The sequence below is a fragment of the Sciurus vulgaris genome, assembly GCF_902686455.1.
Source record: "Sciurus vulgaris genome assembly, chromosome: 12".
NCBI lineage: Eukaryota > Metazoa > Chordata > Mammalia > Rodentia > Sciuridae > Sciurus > Sciurus vulgaris.
Window position 1 is genome coordinate 82,687,980 of NC_136473.1, and position 23,063 is coordinate 82,711,042.

Sequence of the window (23,063 nt, forward strand, 5' to 3'; positions counted from 1 at the left end):
CCGCCGAGCTCCGCCCCTCTCCTCCGCGCCGAAGGCGCTCGGCCCCTCCCAAAACCCGGAGAGGTGGATCGGGAGCGCCACATCGCCCGCGGGGGCCGCAATTCGGCCTGGTTCGCAGCAGGCCCGGCCTGGCGCCTGGAAGGGTGAGCTGGCCCCGAGAGGAAGCAGATGCGGCCTCCAGTGCCCGCGGGTGAGGAGCCGGGGCGTGAAGCCGCGGCAGCAGAATGGGTCCCCGGTGCGGCCTCCCTTTCCACCTTTGCAGAGCGGAGTCTCGGCCTCCGTCCGGAACCCTGCGCCCCGCCTGCCGCGTCTCCTAGCAGCGCCGTGACGTGCGCGCGCCTCCGGGTGCGCGGCCACCGGGCGCGGGTGGGAGGCAACGCCTGTGGGGAGGGTCTGGGAACGTGCCAGGGTGCGGGGGGCGTTGGCGAGAATTTGAGGCCGCGAGGCCGCCCGCCTTGCCGGAGCTGGTTCGATTTCGTCATTTGAAGACTTGGTGTTCCGCGCCATTCCCTGTTGACTTTGCGCTGTCCCACGCCCACCCCTTTACATTTCCGAGTTAGAATATTCATTCTGGACCCTCAGTTGCGTTTTATTCCGCCCGCCCGCGAAAATGGAATTTGGCAATTTATACCAATTTTTTGAGAAAAATATTAGTATATTTGATAGTCCCTAAGTTAATTAAAAGTGCTCTTTCCCAATTACTGTAATTTTACCAACATAATTTTGCAAGCTCTTTTGGCAAAATTAGCTTCTGTTCTGGAGCCAGAATGCTTGACTTCCAATATTTTAAGTGTGAGCTTGGGCAAATAAACTTAATCTCTAGGTGGTTGAGTTTATGTGTAAAATGTGTTTATATATAGATAGTTATATGCAGTTGATAGACATTTTATACCTTATCATGCTATGTAATATTTGTAATGTGGTATAATATATATACACACACACACATACAACCTACTTCACTTGGTTGGGAAGATTAGGTGGAGCACTAAACACTGGCACAAAATAAGCAGTTTATAAGTATTACTTAAAACAACATTTTTCTCTATGGTTTATGGTTTCGATTTTAAAGATTCTAATTGTGAAGTATCCCTCCAGTTTTCTTTTGTGAAAATATAAAAGATGTATTTACTTTAGAATTTCTACGATACCTGATTCAAACTGCAAGTGATCAGTAAACAGAAGTAAACTGTACAGCAGGGCTGGGTTGAGCAGTGTGCAGTATTTCTGCTGCTCATGTGTGTAAAGAAAAGACTTTTTTTTTTTTTTTTTTAAACCGGAGGAAACTGATAAATGAAAGAAAAGCTTGGTGTAAAGTAGTGGCATGTTGTCTTCACTATTCCTTTGAGGTAAAACCTTGGGACATGTAACCATATGGTACTTTATTTGTGAACTGGATTGATGGTGAAATATTTCTTATCATTTCTTCAACAGAATATTGAAGGATGTTTGTTCCAAGATCCCTAAAAATCAAGAGGAATTCTAATGATGACATCAAAAGTTGTGTTGCTAAGAAAATTAAGCCAGAAACTGAAGACCTTCATTTGGGGAAAGGCAGAGACATACTGGTTGATGCTTTAGTTACAAAAGAAACCACCACACCAGACAGGCCCAGCAGTGAATCAGGCTCCCTTCCCAGTTCTGATCACTTGGCCAAGGTTGGCTCTGTAGGACCTGAGTTGGGTTCTGAAGAGCCTGTGAAGTCATTTTCCAAAACACAGCGCTGGGCAGAACCTGGGGAACCTGTCTGTGTTGTTTGTGGCCGTTATGGAGAGTATATCTGTGATAAGACAGATGAAGATGTGTGTAGTTTGGAGTGCAAAGCGAAACATCTTCTCCAGGTTAAGGAAAAGGACGAGATATTAAAACTAAGCGGTCCCCAGAAAGTTGGTTCTGAGCCAGAGGCTCCTTCATTTGATGCTTTTTATGTCTACAAAGAACACCCCTTTATTTTGAATCTTCGGGAGGACCAGATTGAAAATCTAAAACAGCAGCTGGGAATTTCAGTTCAAGGGCAAGAAGTCACCAGGCCCATTATTGACTTTGAACATTGTGGTTTCCCTGAGGCCTTAAATCACAACTTGAAGAAATCCGGCTACGAAGTGCCAACCCCCATCCAAATGCAGATGATTCCAGTGGGTCTTTTGGGTAGAGACATTCTGGCCAGTGCAGATACTGGCTCAGGAAAAACAGCTGCTTTTCTTCTTCCTGTTATCATCCGAGCTTTATTTGAGGTAATTTATAGAGTTCGCATGAATCATTATTAAAAAGAAATGAGATATTTGCTATGTTTCATCCTTTAATTTTTTTTTTAATATTTCATCTTTAACTATATTAAAATTGCAAGTTGAAACTAGATATTTATAACTTCAGCCACTGGAGCTCCTACTGATTTTACTTCTGATGGTTCATATGCAAAACAATTTTAGAGAATTTTTCCATTTTATATTGCATCAAAGGTCTCTGCATTGCAAGTCTAAAATATACTGGCCTTATAAAACCTTTATTTTCAACAGCTTATCTATTAAAAAAATAAGCTTTTGATCTGGTGGAAAAAAATTCTTCTGATCACATGAGCTGCAGTTTATGTGTCAATTAGGCTTCCCTGGATTTTGTATTTTGAAGACACTGCTTTCTATTTTGCAATCCTATTGTAGAGTTTCAAAATATGCCCTTAATATGATCCGTATTCCATCTTGATATAATACTACCTTATCTTGCTTGTTAGTTTACAGTGTATAAACCACTTTCGTAGATATTTTGCTTAACAAACACTTGGAGTAATTATTCTGAATACAGTGAATATCCTTTTTCCAAAATGCTTGGGACCAAAAGTGATTAAAAGTTTTTCTGATTTTGAAACATTTGTGTAGATTTTACAGGTTGACCATCCCTAATTCAAAAATCCAAAATAGAAAATGCCCCCAAATTTGAAACCTTTGACCATCATGTTGGTGCTTAAATGTTTTATATTTCAGAGCATTTTGGATTTAGGTTTTCAGATTGGGAATGCTTGACCTATACTGATGAGCTTGTGAGCTCTGAAGTATGACAGGGAAGGAAAGGAGTGAAAAATGTGGTCCAAAGAGAAGAAGGATAAAGGAGAAACATTTGGAAATCTAAAGAGTGGTAGAGAACAGGAGAAAATATAGTGAAAACAGTGAGGACCAAAGTAGAGCTAGAAGGCAGAAAATGAGATGTGGACACACACACACATATAAAAATAAGTTCGTTGTTTTTTTTTTTTTTTTTTTTCTGGACAAAGGAAGAATCTACAAGAAAACTGAGAGGACAAGATAAAAGGTAGAATGCCAAACTTGAACCATATCTTCCTGGTGACTCTTGGGTTTTGTCTATAGAGAAGGCTGACTAAAGATTGCAGAATCCAGTTAACAAGGAACAATCCTGCAGTTTTCCCCACTTTGGTTACTGTGGACACCTCTTCCTGGCCCCAATTTTCATCTTTCATTGTGTATCTGTATTATATAAGGAATGGATTCAATGTATGATGGTTTTTGGAGGCAAAACCTGCATGTGGTGAGCAGAAGGCAGGAGGGCTTGTATCTCTTTGGGCTGATGGAAACAGAAGGGAAATGTTCCTGAAGTCACTGTGGTGATGTTTTTCTGTATCAGCAGGAATTAACTGCTAGCATTCCTGACTTGCTTTTCTTGTCTTTGCAGAGCAGAACTCCATCTGCACTTGTTCTTACACCAACAAGAGAGTTAGCCGTTCAGATAGAGAGACAAGCTAAAGAACTGATGAGTGGTCTGCCACACATGAAGACTGTACTTCTTGTGGGGGGCTTGCCTTTACCCCCACAACTTTATCGTTTGCGGCAACATGTTAAGGTAAGCATCCATTTGATAGAATATCTTTGAAAAAGTTTTGTAAGGGATATAGGAACTAATATTTGGCTTTTTCCCCTTTGAGGAGTAAGTGCGGTTTTATGTAGCTTTAAAATTCTTGCCTAAGTCTACCTATTTTTTTAAAGTTCATTTTATAGAGGAGAGGAACAAAATTTATTGAGTGTCTGTTGTATGCCAAATGCTGCTGGATACTCACTTAAGTATCCCATTTAACCATCACCTTTGCTCTGGAGGTACGTTGGCATATCCCGTGTTTTATGGTTGAGAAGATAAAAGATCCATAGTCAATAAATTATAGTTGCGAAAATTGAACGCTTAATTTCCCTGACTTTGCTCCTTCCTTAGTTATACTATTATGTTATAATCTATATATTCTGAGATATGAAAGTATGTAAAAGCAATGTGGTCTAGTTGTACCTTTGGAAACTTGATAGTAGTATGGCTGTAGATAAGTTACTTCACTTCCCTGAGCCTCACTTTTCTTGAGTTTGAATAGGAGGTAAAGATACCTACATTTAAAGTAAAAATCTTAATGAAAGGATTGGCACACATGCTGACCACAGTGGACTGTAGCCTTGGTGCAGGGCTGGATCCTGGAGGCTCCCTGCTCTTCTGAGCATCAACTGTTTAATTTTGGAGGTAACAGGGAGCTCCTGGAGCCCAGGAGAGGAACTGACTTGCTGGGGAGATGGTGGGAGCACTGTTAGAGGAAGCATCAACATTTACTTACCAGTCAGCCTGAAGCTACCGCAGCCTTCAGTGACTTCTATGGATGAATAAAAGCCTTTCTTATATGAATGTTATGAAGATAAAATGAGGTGTATTTGATGAATTTAACACATGTAAAATATAGACATTACCGATTAATAATGGGATATTGGACAAGTGATTTTCAGCATGGAACTACAATATAAAAAACAGATAAAGGTGATGTTCTGGTAAAATAAAATTATAAGTTTAGCAATGTATTTTATAAAGTTAACAAAAATATTTTTGATGGACATCAATTTTGAAATTGAGTTAATAGAGTTTCTTATAATTTCACATCAATCTCAGCATTAAATTTATTTTTCTTGCATAGACTAGAAAACATTATGATTCACATGGGTATGTAGATGCAAATTCTAATAGCTTTTAAGCAACAAATCTTGCATTCTTATTCTTAAATAATTGAATGCATTGGTAGTAATCTCAACTTGCAGCATGTAATAGCTCATATGGTTGGGTACAGTGTTTTTTCACTGTATTTCACTTATTTTTAAAGAAAGGTGACCAATGCACTGTACAAAACTCATTTCCCCCAGGCTTCTTGGAAGTTAGTTGCTGATTTGATTCCCCACATACAGTATGAGTCCTACAAAGACTTCATCCTGTGTAACCAAAGTGCAATTGTAGAATCATGAAATTAACATCAATACATTAGAACACATTAGAAATTGGCATTGATAATCATCTATACCTTACACCCTATTCACATTTTTTAATTTTCCTGTTTTTTAATAGCACAAAAATCTGGTTCAAAATCATTACATTTAGTTGTCATGTCTCTTATCATCTCCTTCAGTTTGGAACAGTTTCTTAGCCTTTTGTTTTTGTCATGATCTTACCACTTCTAAGATTTACAGTCTGCTGATTTTGAAGAACATTCCTCAGTTGATTAGATTCTACATATTTTTGATAGAAATATTGCAGAAGAGATGCTTTGCTTTTTTTAATTGCATCCTTTTAGGTGGCAGATTTCAGTCTGTCTTTTTCTGGGTGATAGTATCTGTTAAGTAATTGTAGAGTTTCCCCTATTTTCTGTGTTATTAGTAAATATTTTGGAAGGAATACTTTGAGATATGTAGATTTGTGGTTCACAAATCTTTTAGTTTGTTCATTTATTTTACTTATGCCAGTATGGGCTCATCATTTCCTATTTTATTCAGAGGTTTATAATCTATTATTATCATTATTTGTTTGGTACTCCAGTTGTCTTTGATTTGACCAGTGTAAGTACCTTCAAGTTGTTTTCTGTGTCCTTTAATCATATCCCCATTGTTCTCTGCTTGCCTTATTCTTCCTGTCCCAGCCTGGAATCACATCTCTTTCCAAGGACCCTGGTTCCTTTTGTTGGAGAGTTGTATTTAGAAACCAAGATCTGGGTTTTCCGTGCGCTCATTTTGTTTGGGCTACTACTACTTTTAGTGGATACTACTCTTAGTGGATAGAGCTGAGGAATAAATATAAAAGTGTGTTTTTCTGTGTGTATTTATTGGAGATTATGAGTTCATGTTAATAGTTACAATCCTAATTCAGCCCAACAGGAATTCATTTCAGGTTTTTTTTTTGTTTGTTTGTTTGTTTCATATTTGTAACTCTGATGGGGGGAACCAGCCACCCACTTTTCTTTATGTATTTATTGATTTGACCTGTCCTTCCCACCACTACCAGTGTCCCCTCCCACACAGTGATGCCTCTTCCCTAGTCCCACTCCACTTCTCACTCCTCGGGCTCCAGTCCTCTTCTCCTCCTGCTGCCACTCCCACCTCTCACACCAGCCTGTGCACGTTCACCAGTGCTCTCTGAGAAGGAGACACTGAACCATCTTTCAGTACCTAAGGCAAACTAAAGACCTTTCCAGATAAACAAAACTGAGAGTTATTACAAATACACCATCTAAAGGAACTTTCAAACTGAGATATTCTACAAATAAATAAGATGATTCTAGAAAGAAAGGTGTGGCATAGCTAATTACTGGCCAGAATAGCATGTAAGTGCAGGGGAGATGTAATTGATGTTAAAGCATTTTTCCTTGACTATTTAAGAAAAAGTAAAAGTTTTAATTAACTCCATACTTTATTAAATTATGTGTTTGTTAAAATTCAAGGGAAAGCACTGTGAAAATGAAAAAAGAATTTTTAACTTCAAACCCCCAGATATGGCAAGAAGGGAATAGGAGTAAATGTAACTCCAAGTAAATAAAAATGATCTGAATATTTGTGATATTTCTGAGGTAGCTAAGCAGAATGTTATAGTTCTATGAACACTCATCCTTATAACCCTGAGATTTTATCATTCTCCATGAGTTTTACCATCCTGTTGTTATGTATTTGAAAAGTGGAATACAATTAAATTTATTAGATCATTTGTAATTCTACTTTATACCAGACACTCTCATTTAATTGTCACAGTAATTATTATCATTTCCATTTTCTGGATGAGAGAACAGATACACCATTATTAAATACTAAAGCAGGGTTGCTACTAAAGAGCCCCTACTTTTAGCCACGACTTCAACTAATATATTATAAAACTCTTTAAGAGCCTTGAGCAAACATAGAAATCATTGTGTTCAGCCTTTTAACTTAAAAAGGATATAACAGTGGCACATGTGTGTAACTGCAGCGGCTCAGAAGGCTGTGGCAGGAGGATTGCAAATTCAAAGCCAGCCTCAACAACTTAGCAAGGCCCTAGGTAACTGAGCAAGACCCTGTTTCAAAATAAAAAATATAAAGGGCTGGGGGTATGGCTCAGTGGTTAAGCACTCCTGGGTTCAATCTTTGGTACCAAAAAAAAAAAAAAAGAAGAAAGAAAGAAAAAAAGAAGAAGAGAGAGAGAGAAAGTAGTCCCAAAGAGGTTAAGGAGTTTGCTCTTATTCACAGAGCCAAATAGCTGCTTTTGGGTTGAGTTCACTCCTTCTATTCCCTTCTTTCCATCTTTGCTGGTTTGAAGTTATAAAGGCCCTTCTTGTCCTTGCCAGTTCTGGAGCCTCACCCTGTGCATTACCCACCTCCCTTAACACCTGTAAGCCTCAGTGGCCTCCCAGTTTCAAAAATTAAATAGATGCTGTTTCTCTGCCTCGACCACTTACCTTGCTCACTCCCACTCATCCTTTGGGTTTGAGCTTAAGTTTCAGGTAGGACTGACAACAGATCCCTCCATTTATTGCACACCATACTTTATCTCATTAGCATTTATGTATGTTTGTTCCTTTATATGAGTGAATGTTATCTGATTCTTAAATTTGCTTTTTCTCTTTTATTCAGGTTATCATAGCAACCCCTGGGCGACTTCTGGATATAATAAAACAGAATTCTGTAGCACTTTGTGGAATAAAAATTGTAGTAGTAGATGAAGTAAGTAGTGGTGTTTAAAAAATATTAGTCACATAATTTTGTATAATTCATAAACTGTTATAAATTCATAAAGTATGTTATAGTTATATAATTTCATTACATATGTAGGGCATTCTCCCGGAGAAAAAAATTCCATGACTTTTAAAAAATTGCAGTGGTGTTGCGTAAGCTGTTTCCTGTGTAGAGTTGAAGCTAAAATTAAACCAGAACTGTCTTTTCCTAATTGACAGAAAATATAAATTCAACTGGTACTATCTTCTTAGTGATAAGTTTTTTAAACATTTGATGCTTTGTATCATTTGTCTGCAAAAATGGAGGAATCAAAAAACAAAACAAAAAACAAAAAAAACCAAACAAACAAAAAAAAAATGGAGGAATCAGTGATGTATAATTATTACCAGGAATTGTAGAGGTAACTAAATAATGCTTAGTTGGATGGCCTTTTTTCTTTCTTTTTTTCCGTGTGGTCATAGGCACTTATGGTTATGATTTTCATTGTTAATATACCAAATAGGCATTTTATACTTTTGATTTCTAAAGAAGGTGAAGTAAGTGTATTATCATATTATTATAATTATTATGTCATATTCCACCATACATATAAGCAGGAGGATATGAAGCCATGTACCAGCCCACACTGGGTATATTTCATTCCTGCTTGCAGGGCACATGTACCTTCACATAGGTCCCATCAGCAGTGATAGAGCAGTTTTGGTGTTACCCAGCAGTGATAGAAATGTGGAATGCCAGATGTTGACCAGTGATAGCATCCCGGTGTGCCCTGTGGGCCCCAGTAAGTAACAGTGGGGTACTAGAGGATGTTGAAAGAAAATGTAGTCAAGACTCTCAAGACCAATGTTTAGATATTTGCACCACCTCCTATGAAATCTTGAGAAGTTAGTTAATCTTCTAGAGCAGTGGCAGGAATGAGGAATGGTTGTGGAGATGTCTCATAGACTGAAGAATCATAAATAAGTGTAAAATTGTATTATTCAGTTCTTTAAAATATAAGCTAAGTCAGCATTTTCCTGGTGTGGTCTGTTTATGGAACTGATTTATTGCATCCAATTAACATCAGATTTAAACTGCCCATATGACTAAGCTTCTCTTTGTTGATAAGCCCATGTTCCTAAGTTCTCCCCACCTTTAAAGCCTGAGAAGTGATTCTTGTATGAAATTGAGCTCGGTTCCCATTGATTCTCACTACTCTTCATAGCATTTTCATTTTCTTCAGTTGATAAGATTTCATACATCAGTGCAAAAGAAGTACCTTTTCAGCAAACATGCACTGAGGGCCTGTCACATGTATCCCCTGTCCCAGCTCCTCAACATCTAAGGAAAATGATGAGGGGAAATGAGCTGATTCAGCTGAAGCTGAAATCAACACAGAAGTACTGTTTAGGTGCAGAGTAACTAACTCTAGATAAGTTTGATTGGAGTTACAGAGAAGTTTTGATACCTGCTGAAATCTTATCAGAGAGCTAAAGGCAAGAACATTATCCTATCTGCTGAGATAATAAACGTACTCAAATGGATGATGTAGGCCAGGGTTTGGCAAATGCTTTCTGCAAAGAACCAGAAAGTAAATATTGTAGGCTTTGGGGGCCATTATGATCTCTGCTGCAGCTAGTCTGTACAACCACAGACAATACCACAGTGACTGGGTATGACTTGGTAAATGCAAAACTCTGTGTGTGTGTACTGGGAATCCAGGCCCCTGCAAAACTGCCTTTACAAAGACTGGTAAAGGTTTGACTTATCCTGAGAGCCATCATTTGCCAAGCACTGATAAAAGCTGTTAGTATAATAATAGGACTGTATATGATTTGTTCATTGTCCAAGACAAATAAGATCAGAAGGAGAAATGTGAGTAAATGTATCGGTGCTGTAAAATATGGTTTCTCAGAGATAATGGTACTTAGCCTGGGCCTCAAAAGAGGGTAAAAGACTTAGAAAATAGAGGATGTATCAGATATTCCAAGTGAAGAGACTAGCATAGGCAGTGCTAGAAAGTCCAAGTACCTGTGTGGAGGAGACAGAAAAGAAACCAACCAGCTTGAGCAATTCTTCCTGAGAAATAATAGGAAGTAAAGTTGGGTAGTTAGGGTGGGGTCAAATTATAGAGGGCCCTGAAAAGGAGTCAGAGGAATTTGGATTTGATGTGGGAGACAGTGAGGCTTTCTAAATTATTGAGTTTGGGCATAACATGTTAGAAGTGGTGTTTTAGGAAGGTTATTGTGCTTCTCAGTACAAGAGAAATTAAAGAAGAAAGAATCTGAGACAGAGAAGCCAGCAATCCAGACAAGGGGTGAAGGGGTCAGGGACAGGGTGGAGGCAGTAGGACTCAAGGGTTAAATGAGAGTCACTGTAATTGTTTGAGCCTCCTGATGACTTAATGTGAGAGAGAAAGAAGGCGGCAGTGAAAGAGGTGACTCCATAAATTACAGTTGTGCCTTTCATTTTGGAAAAGGATAAGTGGGTAACCGCTGGGTTTTGTTTAAGTTTGGCTTGAGAATATTGAATTTTGTGTGTATGATGGACTAAGGGGAAACCATCTGTAGTTGTAACAAATGTGCCCTGGAATCCATTTGACCTAATGGTTTCTCTAAGGGAGGGAGGTTGGAGAGAGATGAGCGGAGAAATATGGACTACGGGTAGGGACCTGGTTTCGGGGTTTGGAAGATGAGGCAGTAAACAGAGTAATCTGAGAGACCAGAGAGAAACTGAATGAATAATATCCTTGAAGGAGAGAAGCCACTGTTTCAAGAGGACACAGGAGTGACTGGATGAAAACCAAGATAATTCCTTTGGAATTTAAAAACTCTGCTTTGTCACCTTTCTGTGTCTCCAGTGAGACCTTTCCTTTGGACTAGAATTTTCTCCTGCCACATCTGCCTTCTCTAAGTGTCTGTGGCTCTGAAACCACCCTTCACTCCCCCAGGCAGACTTTGTGCTTTCTTTCCCCTCTGCTCTGTTGAACTGTATACAGAACTTACTATTTTTCTTACATTGTGTTCTCAGCTATATCCCAGTAATTAAGCATGGTGTTTACCCACGTTTCCCTAATGATAAGAATCACCTGGCATGCTTAGTGAATGTAATACAAGATCAGACTCCACTTGGATATTCTTTTTTTTTTTTTTAATTTTTCATATCTTTTTTTTATTGTAAACTAATGGGATACATGTTGTTTCTCTGTTTGTACATGGCGTAAAGGCATACCATTTGTGTAATCATAAATTTACATAGGGTAATGTTGTTTGATTTCCACTTGGATATTCTGATTCAGTAGTTCTGCGTTGGAGCTCAGGAATCTTTAAAAACTCATTCCAGTTGATTTTTACCTTCAGAGAGGTTTAGGACACACTGACTAGTAAGTTACCTAACTAGTATTTAGGTACTTGTTTAGTCTTAGAATTAATGAATGCTCATTTATGAAATGCATTTTTAGGGCTTTTGATGTGCTGTACACTACTGTTGGCTTTGAGTCTACAGTGGAAAGTCCTCCAGATGAGTTTTCTGCCTCCTGGAGCTGTGACAGTTGTACCCAAAGTAATGTGACAGAGGCAACTGGTGGGCTGCCTTAGACTGGTATATCAGTGCACCCTGGGGAGGTGACATTTATGCTGAGATCTGAATGAAGGTGAAGGTCTGCATGGAGAGAAGACAGGACAGCCGTTGCACAGGCACTGACATGAAACTGGTGTGGGTTATTTGGGGACAGAAAGAAGGCTGGTGCAGCGGGGTCAAGGAGAATGAGGGAGAGAGGCGGGAGATGAAGTGAGAGAAGTGCACGGGATGAGCTTGAGGGACTTGAAGGCTGTGGTGAGAGGTTGGATTTTACTCTTAAGTGTGATGGGAAACTACTGGCAGGTTTAAGCAGAGCAGTGATAAGATCTGATTTATATTCTAGAAGACTCCCTCCGACTGCTTGAGGAAAATGGGTCGTGGAGGGGAGGTGACAGGAATAGGAGCAGCACCTCCAGTGTGAGCTGCAAAGAAGTGACCCACTGAGGTGCATTAGTGTGTCAGCAGCATTATCACTGAGGAGGTGGTTAATGAAGAAGAGAAGAGGTAGGGACTTCTGATGATGTCATTTCATGGGATGTGTACCGGGATAGGAGGAAATATAAAATTCTGTTATGAATATGTTAAAATTGAGGGGCCTGTTAGATCCAAGTGGATGTTAAGTTGGCAATTGGTTGCTGAGGAGCAGCTGTGAGCAGACATAAGATGTGGGGACTCTGATGTGTATATGGTATTCAGAGCCATGGAACATGTTGGTGTTACGTAGGGAGAGAACACAGATGAGGAAGAGGAGGAGGCCCGTGACAAAGCCCATGGGGCTTTCCAGAGTGCAGAGGCGGTCCAACTCCAGAGACTGAGCAGAGGAGAAGAAAGATAGCTGCTAGAGAGGAGAAAAATCGTGAGGGAACAAAATAAGTGTTTGAAGGAGGTGGTGGTAATTATGTTATGAGGTGTAATTTAAGTGTGTATTTCAAGTGTATGGATTTTGTCAGTTTTGGTGGACTCATCTGTTTGCCTGTTAGACATAAGTTCTTTGGATCTGGGGGTCTCTTTGTGTGCCTTCACCACCTGACACCCAGCATTTCAGCTTCATATTTACAACACAGGTTCTAGAGCCTGATTGCTGCTGTCCCATGTCCCAGCCCCACCCCTTAATAACTTATTATTATTCTGTGTATGATATACCTCAGTTTCTTCATCTGTAAAATGGGGATTATAACAATGCTTACCTCACAGAATTATCATGACAATATGTGTGGCACTTGGAAACCTGACTGGCACAGAGTAAATGCTTAGTTAATGTGAATTCTGAACTACAGTTAGCTAGCTACTCAGAAATGGTTTGGTGATAAAATATTTAGCCCTGGTACCCTTAATAGACATGGAAATCACATTCTCATACAGTAAGGAAGTCATGAGTAATGAAGAAATGTAAGCAACATCAAAACAACATTTTTCAGAAAAATTGGGCAGTTTTTCTACAATTAGGGGATACTGGTGTTACTCTTTTTCTTATCTCTTATTGTTTACCTCTTACTATCGCGTTTTCCGAGTATCTTTGTTTTGATTTTAAGTGGTTCTAATGTTTGAAACACTTTATATTTATGTAGTACTTTTATTTTGAAGAATTTTTTAGAAGTATGTTTTTTACATTTTAACCTGATAACATCCCTGTAAAGTAGGAAATGGATTTATAAGTAGAAAACTAAGGTATATAAATAGCAAGGTTTTCCCAGGGTCTGATTCATACTTTCAAAGTAGTGCAATTTAGATGTGGACTCAGTACATGAATATTGTATTAGTATAATTATCCTTGCTACATGTGGTTTTTCTATTCTGGTATTTTCTATTCTGTTTTTCGATGGTTTTTAAAAAATGCTGTTCATGCACATTCTGCATTTTGAATGACAACTATATTTTATGCATATTAAAGATCAATTTGCAAACGAATGGGGTCAGACCCATAGTCCTAGCACCCTAGAATAACCATAGTTAGTGTGTTTCTTTTCAAATATTTTCTCTTGTTTATAGTTTGTAAGAGGCCTTGAGAGTTCAGACTTTAATCTGTACACATTGGGAACCCTCCAAGGATTTTAAGCAGGAATGTACTATAATCACACTTTTGTGGATGAGAAGAATAGCCAGGCAGCCAGAAGCCTGGTTCACACCAGGCAGAGAAGGTTTGAGCCAGAGCGGGGTGCAGGAGTGGGAGGAGGCATTTCTAGACACACCTCAGAGATTGAAAGTAAGGGAGCTGGTAATGTCTGCATTGTGAATTTAGTTCTTTTTGCTTTGTTGTGTCTACCAAGTTTTCTATAGTAAGCACGTTCTATTATTTAAAAAAATTAAAATTGTGTCTTAAAGAGAGACAAAGATTCTCTTTGAATTGGGCTGTTGGGGAGTGATTTCTGCCTGAATGAGAGTCGCTGCAGTGCGCCGAGGGGGTGAGGGCTAGTGGATGGGACAGGGAGTGGGAGTGAGAAAGCAGAGGAACAGAGCCGAGGGTCCAGACAGCTTTCAGAGCTGGCAGAAGACAGGCCGAAGTTGTCTAGTTCCGCAGGCCTAGGCTGCTTCTCCCAGCCAGGAGAAGCAAGGCCTCCCTGAGGTGAGTGACACTGGGGATTATGGAGGGATGTTTACAGAATGTACTCCGTGTGCTCACCTGTATGTGTTCTCAGTGTCCCCTGATAAACAACAGGAATTTCTTTCTCACAGTTCTGGAGACTGGGAAGTCCAGGATCAAGGTACCAGCAGATTCCATGTCTGATAGGAATCTCTGCTTCAAAGATGGTGCCTTCTTGCTAGGTCCCCACACAGCAGAGGGGAGAGCAACTCCCTTCAACCTCTTGCGGGGGAAGTAACCCCATTCCTGAGGGTGGAACCCTCCTGTCTTAATTATCTCCTCAAGGCCTCACCTCATAATACTATCAAACAGGGGGTAAAATTTGAATAGGGATTTGGGAGGATACCAACATTCAGACCATACAGCACCAACGTTAAAATTTTTTATTTAAAATAATATTTTGTTACAAATATACTGTATACTCATGGTAAAAAAGAAATTAAAATGTTGCAAAAGCAATTAAAAGTGCAATTGCTTCCCCATCAGCCCTCTAGGGTTCCCCCCCCTTAACAGTTAATAATTAAGTTTCTTGGGTGTATACACATAAAATATTCGTAACAAGATTGCATTGTATTGGCCATAGTGTTCTGTACTTTGCTTTTTCTCCCCTGGGAATCATTCCTTATCTAATAAAGGGCTTTCTGATCATTTTTCATGACATCATAATGTTATGTTACATTGATTTACCATCATTTACCCAGTCCCCTATTGATAGATACTTAGAATGTGTATACCTTTTGCAATTATTAAAAATGACATAATAGCAATCTTTATATATTATTGTAAATATTTAGTTGTGCAGTTTATAATTGTATGTAAAAAATTCCCTTTTGAGGGCTGGGGATTTAGTTTAGCAGTAGAGTACTTGCCTAGGGTTCGATCCCCAACACCACAAGTGAAAAAATTCCCTGTTGATCCTTTGTCTTTGAACATTGTGATGTATTCTCCTGTGTGTTATACTTTTTATGTTTTTAGTCATATCAGTCTCAATTTGGGTGACTCTGTGTTTAATGTTGAGCAAGACTGACTTTAAAATGCTTTTATTTTAGGCTGATACCATGTTAAAGATGGGCTTTCAACAGCAAGTGCTTGACATTTTGGAAAACATTCCAAATGATTGTCAGACCATTTTGGTTTCAGCCACAATTCCAGCTAGCATAGAACAACTGGCAAGCCAGCTTCTGCATAATCCTGTGAGAGTGGTCGCGGGAGAGAAGAACCTGCCCTGTGCCAATGTGCGCCAGATTATCCTGTGGGTGGAAGACCCAGCCAAAAAGAAAAAACTATTTGAAATCTTAAATGTGAGTAATGAAGCAGTCAACCATGTTTTGTAGATTGTGTTTGCATTTTTCACAGCTCTTAAAGAGAATGATATTTAGATTCAGCTTTTTGGGGAATTCGATAGATGTTTGATAACAAATTGCTTTACCCGTCAGAATTCTATGAGGATCAAATACATTTTTATTTGTGAAAACATGCTATGTTGGTGGCTGGGTGGGTTTGTCTTACCCTTATTATAGAAAGATGTTTAAACATCAGATTATTCTCAAGAATTTTTTTTCTGAAAGATTTTAGTACTTCTTGGCTCTTCTGTCCTTGAAAATTTTTAACTGTTATTGATTTAAACAGAAATTTGTGAAGTGGATGATATGCACAAGCATAATTACTTACACATAAGCAGTGAGCTAAATATGGCTTGTATTGGCTCATGAGCAGTATTTAGAACTGTACTGATTGCACTTAAAATTTTTTTAAATACATTTGCAATATTAATGATTGAAAAATGCGAGGGATTGTAGACTGGCTTCTGTTTATGCCTATTTTAAAGAAAATATTCATTTTAACACAACACACTCTTTTTCTCCTTAACAGTATTTTTAAACTTTTCAATAATTAGCTTGTACTAATGCTTTCAGAAAAACCTACCATTGTAAATTATGGTAAGTGAATAATTTTAAATGTTTTTGATTTTTCAGGATAAGAAACTCTTCAAGCCTCCAGTGCTGGTATTTGTGGACTGCAGACTAGGAGCAGATCTCTTGAGTGAGGCAGTTCAGAAAATCACAGGTCTGAAAAGCACATCTATACACTCAGAGAAGTCACAAATGGAAAGGAAAAACATATTGAAGGTTTGACACTAAATACTGGATCTTCTCTTTCCTGTAAATCTGTGTGCCTCACTTTGAAGAGACAACATGTTACCAGCTGGTTTTTAAAGCAGACCTTTTTTTAATGACTGTGATAACATCAGGCAAGCAGTGATCATGAAGTTAATTATTCCTCTTGCCCTGCCTTCTGTGTTTTGGGAACAGTAAGCCTGTTCTCTAGGAATTATACTAAATGGATTACTAATTCAGAATTCACCATTTCTGAAATCAGGTCACTTTGACCTGGAGCAGAGCAGGCGTTTACTTCTGAAAAAGATTTGCCTGCGTAATTTAATAGAATCAGTTCCATAGTATAGGTTTCAGGTATAAGAAGACTTACTTATTGAAAAGACATTGCAAAAAAATATTGAAGTAAGATTTGAAAAAAGAAAAGATATGAGAATTGTGTAAAACCACATAAAATGGATTCTGAATAATAAATTTTGTTGCTGTTTTGGAAAGGGATTACTTGAAGGAGACTATGAAGTCGTGGTAAGCACGGGGGTCCTGGGACGAGGCCTCGACTTGATCAGTGTCAAACTGGTGGTGAATTTTGACATGCCTTCAAGTATGGATGAGTACGTGCATCAGGTAGGGAGGTTCTGTCTGTTATCACCATTTTCTTAATGACCTTTATTGGGTAGGGCATTGTCAGTGTGGCATTAAGTTAAAAAAAAAGGCAAGAGAGAAAACTATGTATGTCTTTTCCTAAAACATACATGATTATAAGCCAAATTTTGGTTTTATTAGCTGTATGTATGCTTAAATGAATTTTTTTAAAATCTCAAGGTAAGTAACATAAAATGTTAAAAAATTTAGACACTTAATTTTTAGTTTTTGTTTTTCTTTTCTTCATTGAGCATATTAGTGACTTTTATAATCAGAAAACTCTTTAAAAGATTGTTTTAGGTTGATATATTTGTCTAAAATAAAATTGATCCTTTAAAGTTTTTTTTTTTTTTTTTTAGGAATCTTGATTTCATCTCTTCTTTGTATCCTTACTGGTTCTAATCTTTCACCTTTTAAAGTTTCATTCCTTTCCTTTGCTGCCAAAGGTAACAGTAGCTTCTCTTGCCAGCAGAAATAGAGCCTTTTCTTAGCGCCACGTTATCTCACTGACTGCTGCCTGTCTTCCTTCTCGGGCATCACTTACAAATCTACCAAGTGAAGCCTTTCTCAGATGTTTGTAGAATCACCTCTGAGTGCCATGTTTGCTTGAATCACCCACTGAAACTCTTTTAGTGCCTGTAATACATTATTCCTTTTATTTTTTACTTAGACTTAATAATACAGAAGTACTTCTCTTTCATTTATTTATTTATTTTTTGGTATCACCTCACTTACCTGCACATCAGGGAATTGAATTAATATCCTATAGGAATTGATTGTTCAAATAACTGAAGTTTATTTTCTTTCAAAAAATAGACTTTCACCAAGCATGGTGTGCACACCTGTAACCCTAGCTGCTAGAGAGACTGTGAAAGGAGGATTGCAAGTTTGAGGCCAGCCTCAGCAATTTAGCAAAGCCTTAAGCAATTTAGTGAGACCCTGTCTCAAAATAAAAAATAAAAAGTGCTGGGAATGTAGGTCAGTGGAAAGCACCCCTGGGTTAAATCCTCAGTTCCAAAAAAGAAAAAAAGACTTTCACACACACGTATATACATATACATTTATATACACATGTATTTATACACATACATGTATCTACTCGTGTACACACACAGGAACATGTGTATACCACACATACATAAATGTAACCACATCATACCAACTGTTCTGTGCCTTGCTTTCTTTACTAAATATATCTTAGACATCTTTCCTTATCGGCACACAAAATAGGTATAAATGTTAATGTATATTGAGTGCTTTCTGTATGAGCAGATGCTATTTTCTCTTTAAATGTTCTTATTTAATCTGGCTTGTTCTGTTTTGATAGTTGCAAGGTAATATATTGTGTGAACATATTATTTTTTACTTTAAAAATCTTCTATTGATGAACAAATGTTTCTAGCATTTTATTAAATAATGCTGTTGTAAACATCCATGTTCTTATCTCTTTGCACCTCCTATATGTTACTGTAAGGTAAATTCTTGCTGGGCATAGTGGTATGCAAAAGGCTGAGGCCAGAGGATCACTTGAGCTCAGGAATTTGAGGCTAGCCTAAGCAACACAGCAAGACCTGTGTCTAAAAAGGAAGATAAATTCCTAGTGGGACTGTGAAGTTAAAGAATTATGTGTATTGGTCCCGGGGTGTAGCTCAGTGGTGGAGTGCTTGCCTAGCATGCAGTAGGCCCTTCTTTCCATCCCCAGTACCACAAAAACTAAACCAAACCAAAGAATATGTGCATTTAAAATTATAATAGTTTCCATGTGTTTCTTTTTAATATTAGGGAGAGCTTCTGGAAGGAATAAATTAGTATTTGTTAACAGGGGCTGTCTTTTCGAGTTTGGAAACTTTTGCAGCTTTATTTTTTAACAACTTTAGATTTCAGTGTAAATTATCTCACTAGATACAATTCACAGTGCAATATAGTTCACCCATTTAAAGTGAATTCAGACAACTAAATGGTTTCAATATATTCATCGAGTTATGCCACCATCACTTTGGTCAATTTTAGAAAATGTTCATCATCCCCAAAAGACACCCATTACCATGTCAGTCATTCCCCATTCTATCTCTCACATACACACACCCTCATCATAGGTAATCACTCCTCACTTTATTTTCTGTCTATATTTTTGCCCCCCTGGACATTCGTATAAATGGAATCATACAGTTATGATCCTCCATGACTTGCTTCTTTCATTTAGTATAAGGTTTTCAGTGTTCACCATGTTGTTGTATACATTAGTATATCATTATTTTATTACCAAATAATAGACTAGTGTATGGGTATAACACGTTTGTTTATCCATTCATTAGTTGCCAGATATTTAGCCAAAATTTTCCAGTTTTTGGCTACTCTGAATGTTTATGTACCAGTTTTTGTGTCCACATATTTTCATTTCTATTGGACTAGTACCCTAGGAATGGAATTGCTGGGTTATTTGGTAACTCTGTGTGTTTAACATTTTGAGAACCTTCCAGGCTGTTTTCCAAAGTGATTTCATTCACTTGAGTTATGGTGGCACATGCCTGTAATCCCAGCAATTCAGGAGACTGAGGCAGGAGGATAGCAAGTTGAGACCAGCCTCAGCAACTTAGTGAGACCCTGTCTCAAAATAAAGTTTAAAAAGGCCTGGGGGTATAGGTCAGTAGTAGAGCACCCCTGGGTTCAATCTTTAGTGCCACCAAAAAATAAAAAAGTGGCTTTCCTATTTTACATCTCCAGCAGTATATGGAAGTTCCAGTTTCTCTACATCCTTGGCAGCATTTGTTATTGTCTTTTTATTACAGTCATACTAATAGCGATACAATGGTATTTCCTTGTGGTTTTGATTTGCATTTCCTTAATGGCTAATAGTACTGAATGAACATCATTTCATGTTCTTGTTGGCTGTGTGTTTATATTCTTTGGAAAATGTCTGTTCAACTCCTTTGCCCATTTTTAAAATTGTTGCTTTATTATTAATTTATAAAAAGTTATACTCTAGAAGACTTATAAGAGACATGATTTGTAAATAGTTTCTCCTGTGGGTTGCAACTATTTTTATATTAGCTTTTTATTTTTATGGACCAATTTGGTAGTATAATTAAGCAAATCAGGTAAAATTTAAGGCTAATCCTGTATCAGTATTCACTTCCTTCACTGCCCCTAATCCCATTCACTAGAGGCTACCCCTTTTAACTCTTTAGAGGCCTCTTCTTTTACAGTATTAAAAACGCCTTATATATTGATAGATAGGAACCACCTATTGATTTGGGCATTTTTTAATATAGACTTTTAAGGTTTACATTTCAGTTTAGGAGCAGAAATTACCACGATTGTGTTCCCCCCTCTTCTGAAGAGCTTTTTCATTTTATGTTTGGAGACAAGTAGATTTGGGGCTTACTGTGAATTTTCATCACAAATATATGTCCATTTAATTCTGCGAAAGTGAGAAATAACTATGAAGTAATGAATCCACTTAAATCTAACATATCAAGGCACTTAATGCGCAAAAGCAAATAGTCCTCTTTTTGTTGATGTGACTTCCAAAAATATTTTACCTTATCCCACCCACAGTGAGAAATATTTTTGTTATTACCTTCTTCCCACCACTGCTACCACACACACACTGGTATAACTGGAACACGATTTTCACAGACAATACTTAATTGTAATTTATGTGTTTATTCCTGGTTTTTACTTGGGATATTTTGTTAAAAATAGGCTGGTGGCAAAGGCACACAGTTCAAAAACTGCTATCTGAATGAATGTTAATCTTAGCAAAGCATCTTTAAATAATCTTCATTTTTCTTTCAAGAGACATTAAAGATGTTATATGAGCATTTTGAAAATGTCTTTTTTGCATTTTATTTCAGGTTGGAAGAGTGGGGAGATTAGGTCAAAATGGAACAGCAATTACTTTCATCAATAACAATTCAAAAAGACTCTTCTGGGATATTGCAAAAAGAGTAAAGCCCACAGGATCCATTCTTCCTCCGCAGTTATTAAATTCCCCCTACCTTCATGACCAGAAGAGAAAGGAACAGCAGAAAGATAAACAGATACAAAATGATGTGGTTACAGGAGCTAATCTCATGGATATTATTAGAAAACATGATAAAAGTAATTCTCAAAAATGATTTGTTATGCCAACTTGAATAAGTTTTTATTACATGTTTTCAACAGAATTTCTATAAATTATTACTACAGTTTGAGTAAATGAGAATGTTCATGAAACAGAATTTTTAAGATAGGATTTTTTTAACTTAATAAAATACGAACAGCAATATTGTATTTATTTCCCTTTTTAATTTTCAAACTAAAAACAAAGACAGAAAATGAGTTGTTAAATCAAATAATTTTCTCAAATTTTCTTATCTGGACAAAGGGTTTTTATTTGTTTTTAATAGTTCTCAGAACTGTCAGAACTGAAAATTCATCAAGGAGTGTCAGTCATTGGAAAAAATAGAACTACTCTTAAAAGAGATATGAAATATGCATTTTTATTCTCAATTGTTTTCCTTTCAACCTGGATAATAACTTTCTAATACATTTAATAATTTGGGCTATTTATCAAAGTCATGTCAAATAGTATTAAAGTTGCTTTGTAGGCTGGGGAGATAGCTCAGTTGATAGAGTGCTTGCCTTGCAAGCACAAGGCTCTGGGTTCAATCCCCAGCACCGAAAAAAAAAAAAAAAAAAAACAAAGTGATGGATAAAGTTGATTTGTAGTTTTATGATTATGTCACTTTGCTAACTCAGTTTTAAATATTGGAATAGGTTTTTGATTTTAGCGCATCTAAACATATTTCTTTAAAGTCTGATAGCATAAATTAGTTGAGAAATTTAGGTGGTCAGTATGTTATACAAATATTGACATTTAAACAAGCTTTATAAGGTCAGCGTCTTCCCTGAAGGGCCACAGGAGTGATTTTTCTAACAAAAGCCCTGTGTTGGTAGTTTGTTAGTGTTGTCTTCACCAAAGGAGTAAGGGTGGGGGTGTCAGAGGTTCTGCAAACGATACAGTCCCTCAGCCTCCAGATATCTTTCTGTATGTCTGCTATCAGGTGGTGAGTATGTTTGATTTCAAGGGAACGAAGATGAGCAACCGTCAGGTCCCAGGGTACTGTAGCAGCAGTGCCTTGGAAGACTGAACCCATTAGCATTAGCATGGTACCTAATACATACTAAGTGTCTTTAGAATGTTGATAATAATTACTAGAGAACAGGGCAATTTTTTAATAGGTTCAGACTTATTTATAAATAAAAGTGGGATAACTAGAAAAATAAGATGACCTTGTGAGTCACCATTTACAGGAAACATATTTAAACAAAAATAAGTATAGATTATAATGTAAATTAAGTTGGTCAGCTTAATTTTCTGGCAGTCTGGCTTCTCCCACCACTGCACTCACTGTCCTCAGAGCCATCTCAGGATACCCTCCTATAACCCCATTTTCTGTCCCCCTCACTGTAGATTTCTTTATTGACTGGGCCTGGCTGACCTTCCTTCTGCAACTTTCACTTCCTAAGGCAGCTGGCAAATGAGGGAGTGGTGGGGGAAAGAGCCCCTAGCTCAGCTTCGCTGTGAGAATTAAGTGAAATTGCTTATGTAAAATCCCTTTTATTGGGTGCCCTGGTGGGGGAGGGTTGGGTAGTGCCATCAGCTCTGGTCACCATCACTGTTGCCAGGAGGAGTGATTTATGACCTGGTTTTTTTCTTAAGCTCCCAATTTGACTTCATACTTTATCTTATGTGAGTGTTTATTCCTTCATAGAGGCATATAACATATTTTTACTGCCCTTACCACAATCACCACAAAATTTATTCCACTAACATAGATATGGTTCAGAGGTGACAAGTCATCCAAGGTGACTTTCCCAGCAGCCTGCAGTAAACTGGTTCTGGACAGACAGTACTCTTTTGTTGTCTCCAAGGCACACTTAGAATGATCCCAGAGGTGCTAGGTCCTCAGTGTGAAAAAACCAACTAATGATAAGTAAACACAGTTCTCTTGTTTGGCTGTCAGAGTCAGGACTTATTTTATAGTTATGTATTATAATATATGGCATATATGGTGTTAGTGGACTCAGTAACATAAGACATAAGACAAATGTTTACTTTTGTAATAGGTTTACAAATAGTAATTCTTTAGTTTTAACTTTATGAAAAATTTACATTTCATCTTT

General features: G+C 37.7%; 1 protein-coding gene across 2 annotated transcripts; it reads left to right on the forward strand.

Annotated features, from left to right (window-relative positions):
• Positions 1–20: 20 nt before the first annotated feature.
• DDX59 (DEAD-box helicase 59) lies at positions 21–21,358 on the forward strand. Of its 2 annotated transcripts, none has more exons than XM_079106829.1 (8): positions 21–190; positions 1,435–2,234; positions 3,682–3,849; positions 7,896–7,985; positions 15,186–15,437; positions 16,113–16,265; positions 16,746–16,874; positions 20,750–21,358. In XM_079106829.1, exons 2-8 carry the CDS (start codon positions 1,446–1,448, stop codon positions 21,011–21,013), a joined length of 1,845 nt encoding a protein of 614 aa, XP_078962955.1. In that variant the 5' UTR covers positions 21–190; positions 1,435–1,445; the 3' UTR covers positions 21,014–21,358. The 2 variants fall into 2 exon arrangements, with proteins under 2 accessions (XP_078962955.1, XP_078962956.1); XM_079106830.1 differs by lacking the exon at positions 21–190 and adding an exon at positions 218–235.
• The last annotated feature ends 1,705 nt before the right edge of the window (positions 21,359–23,063 follow it).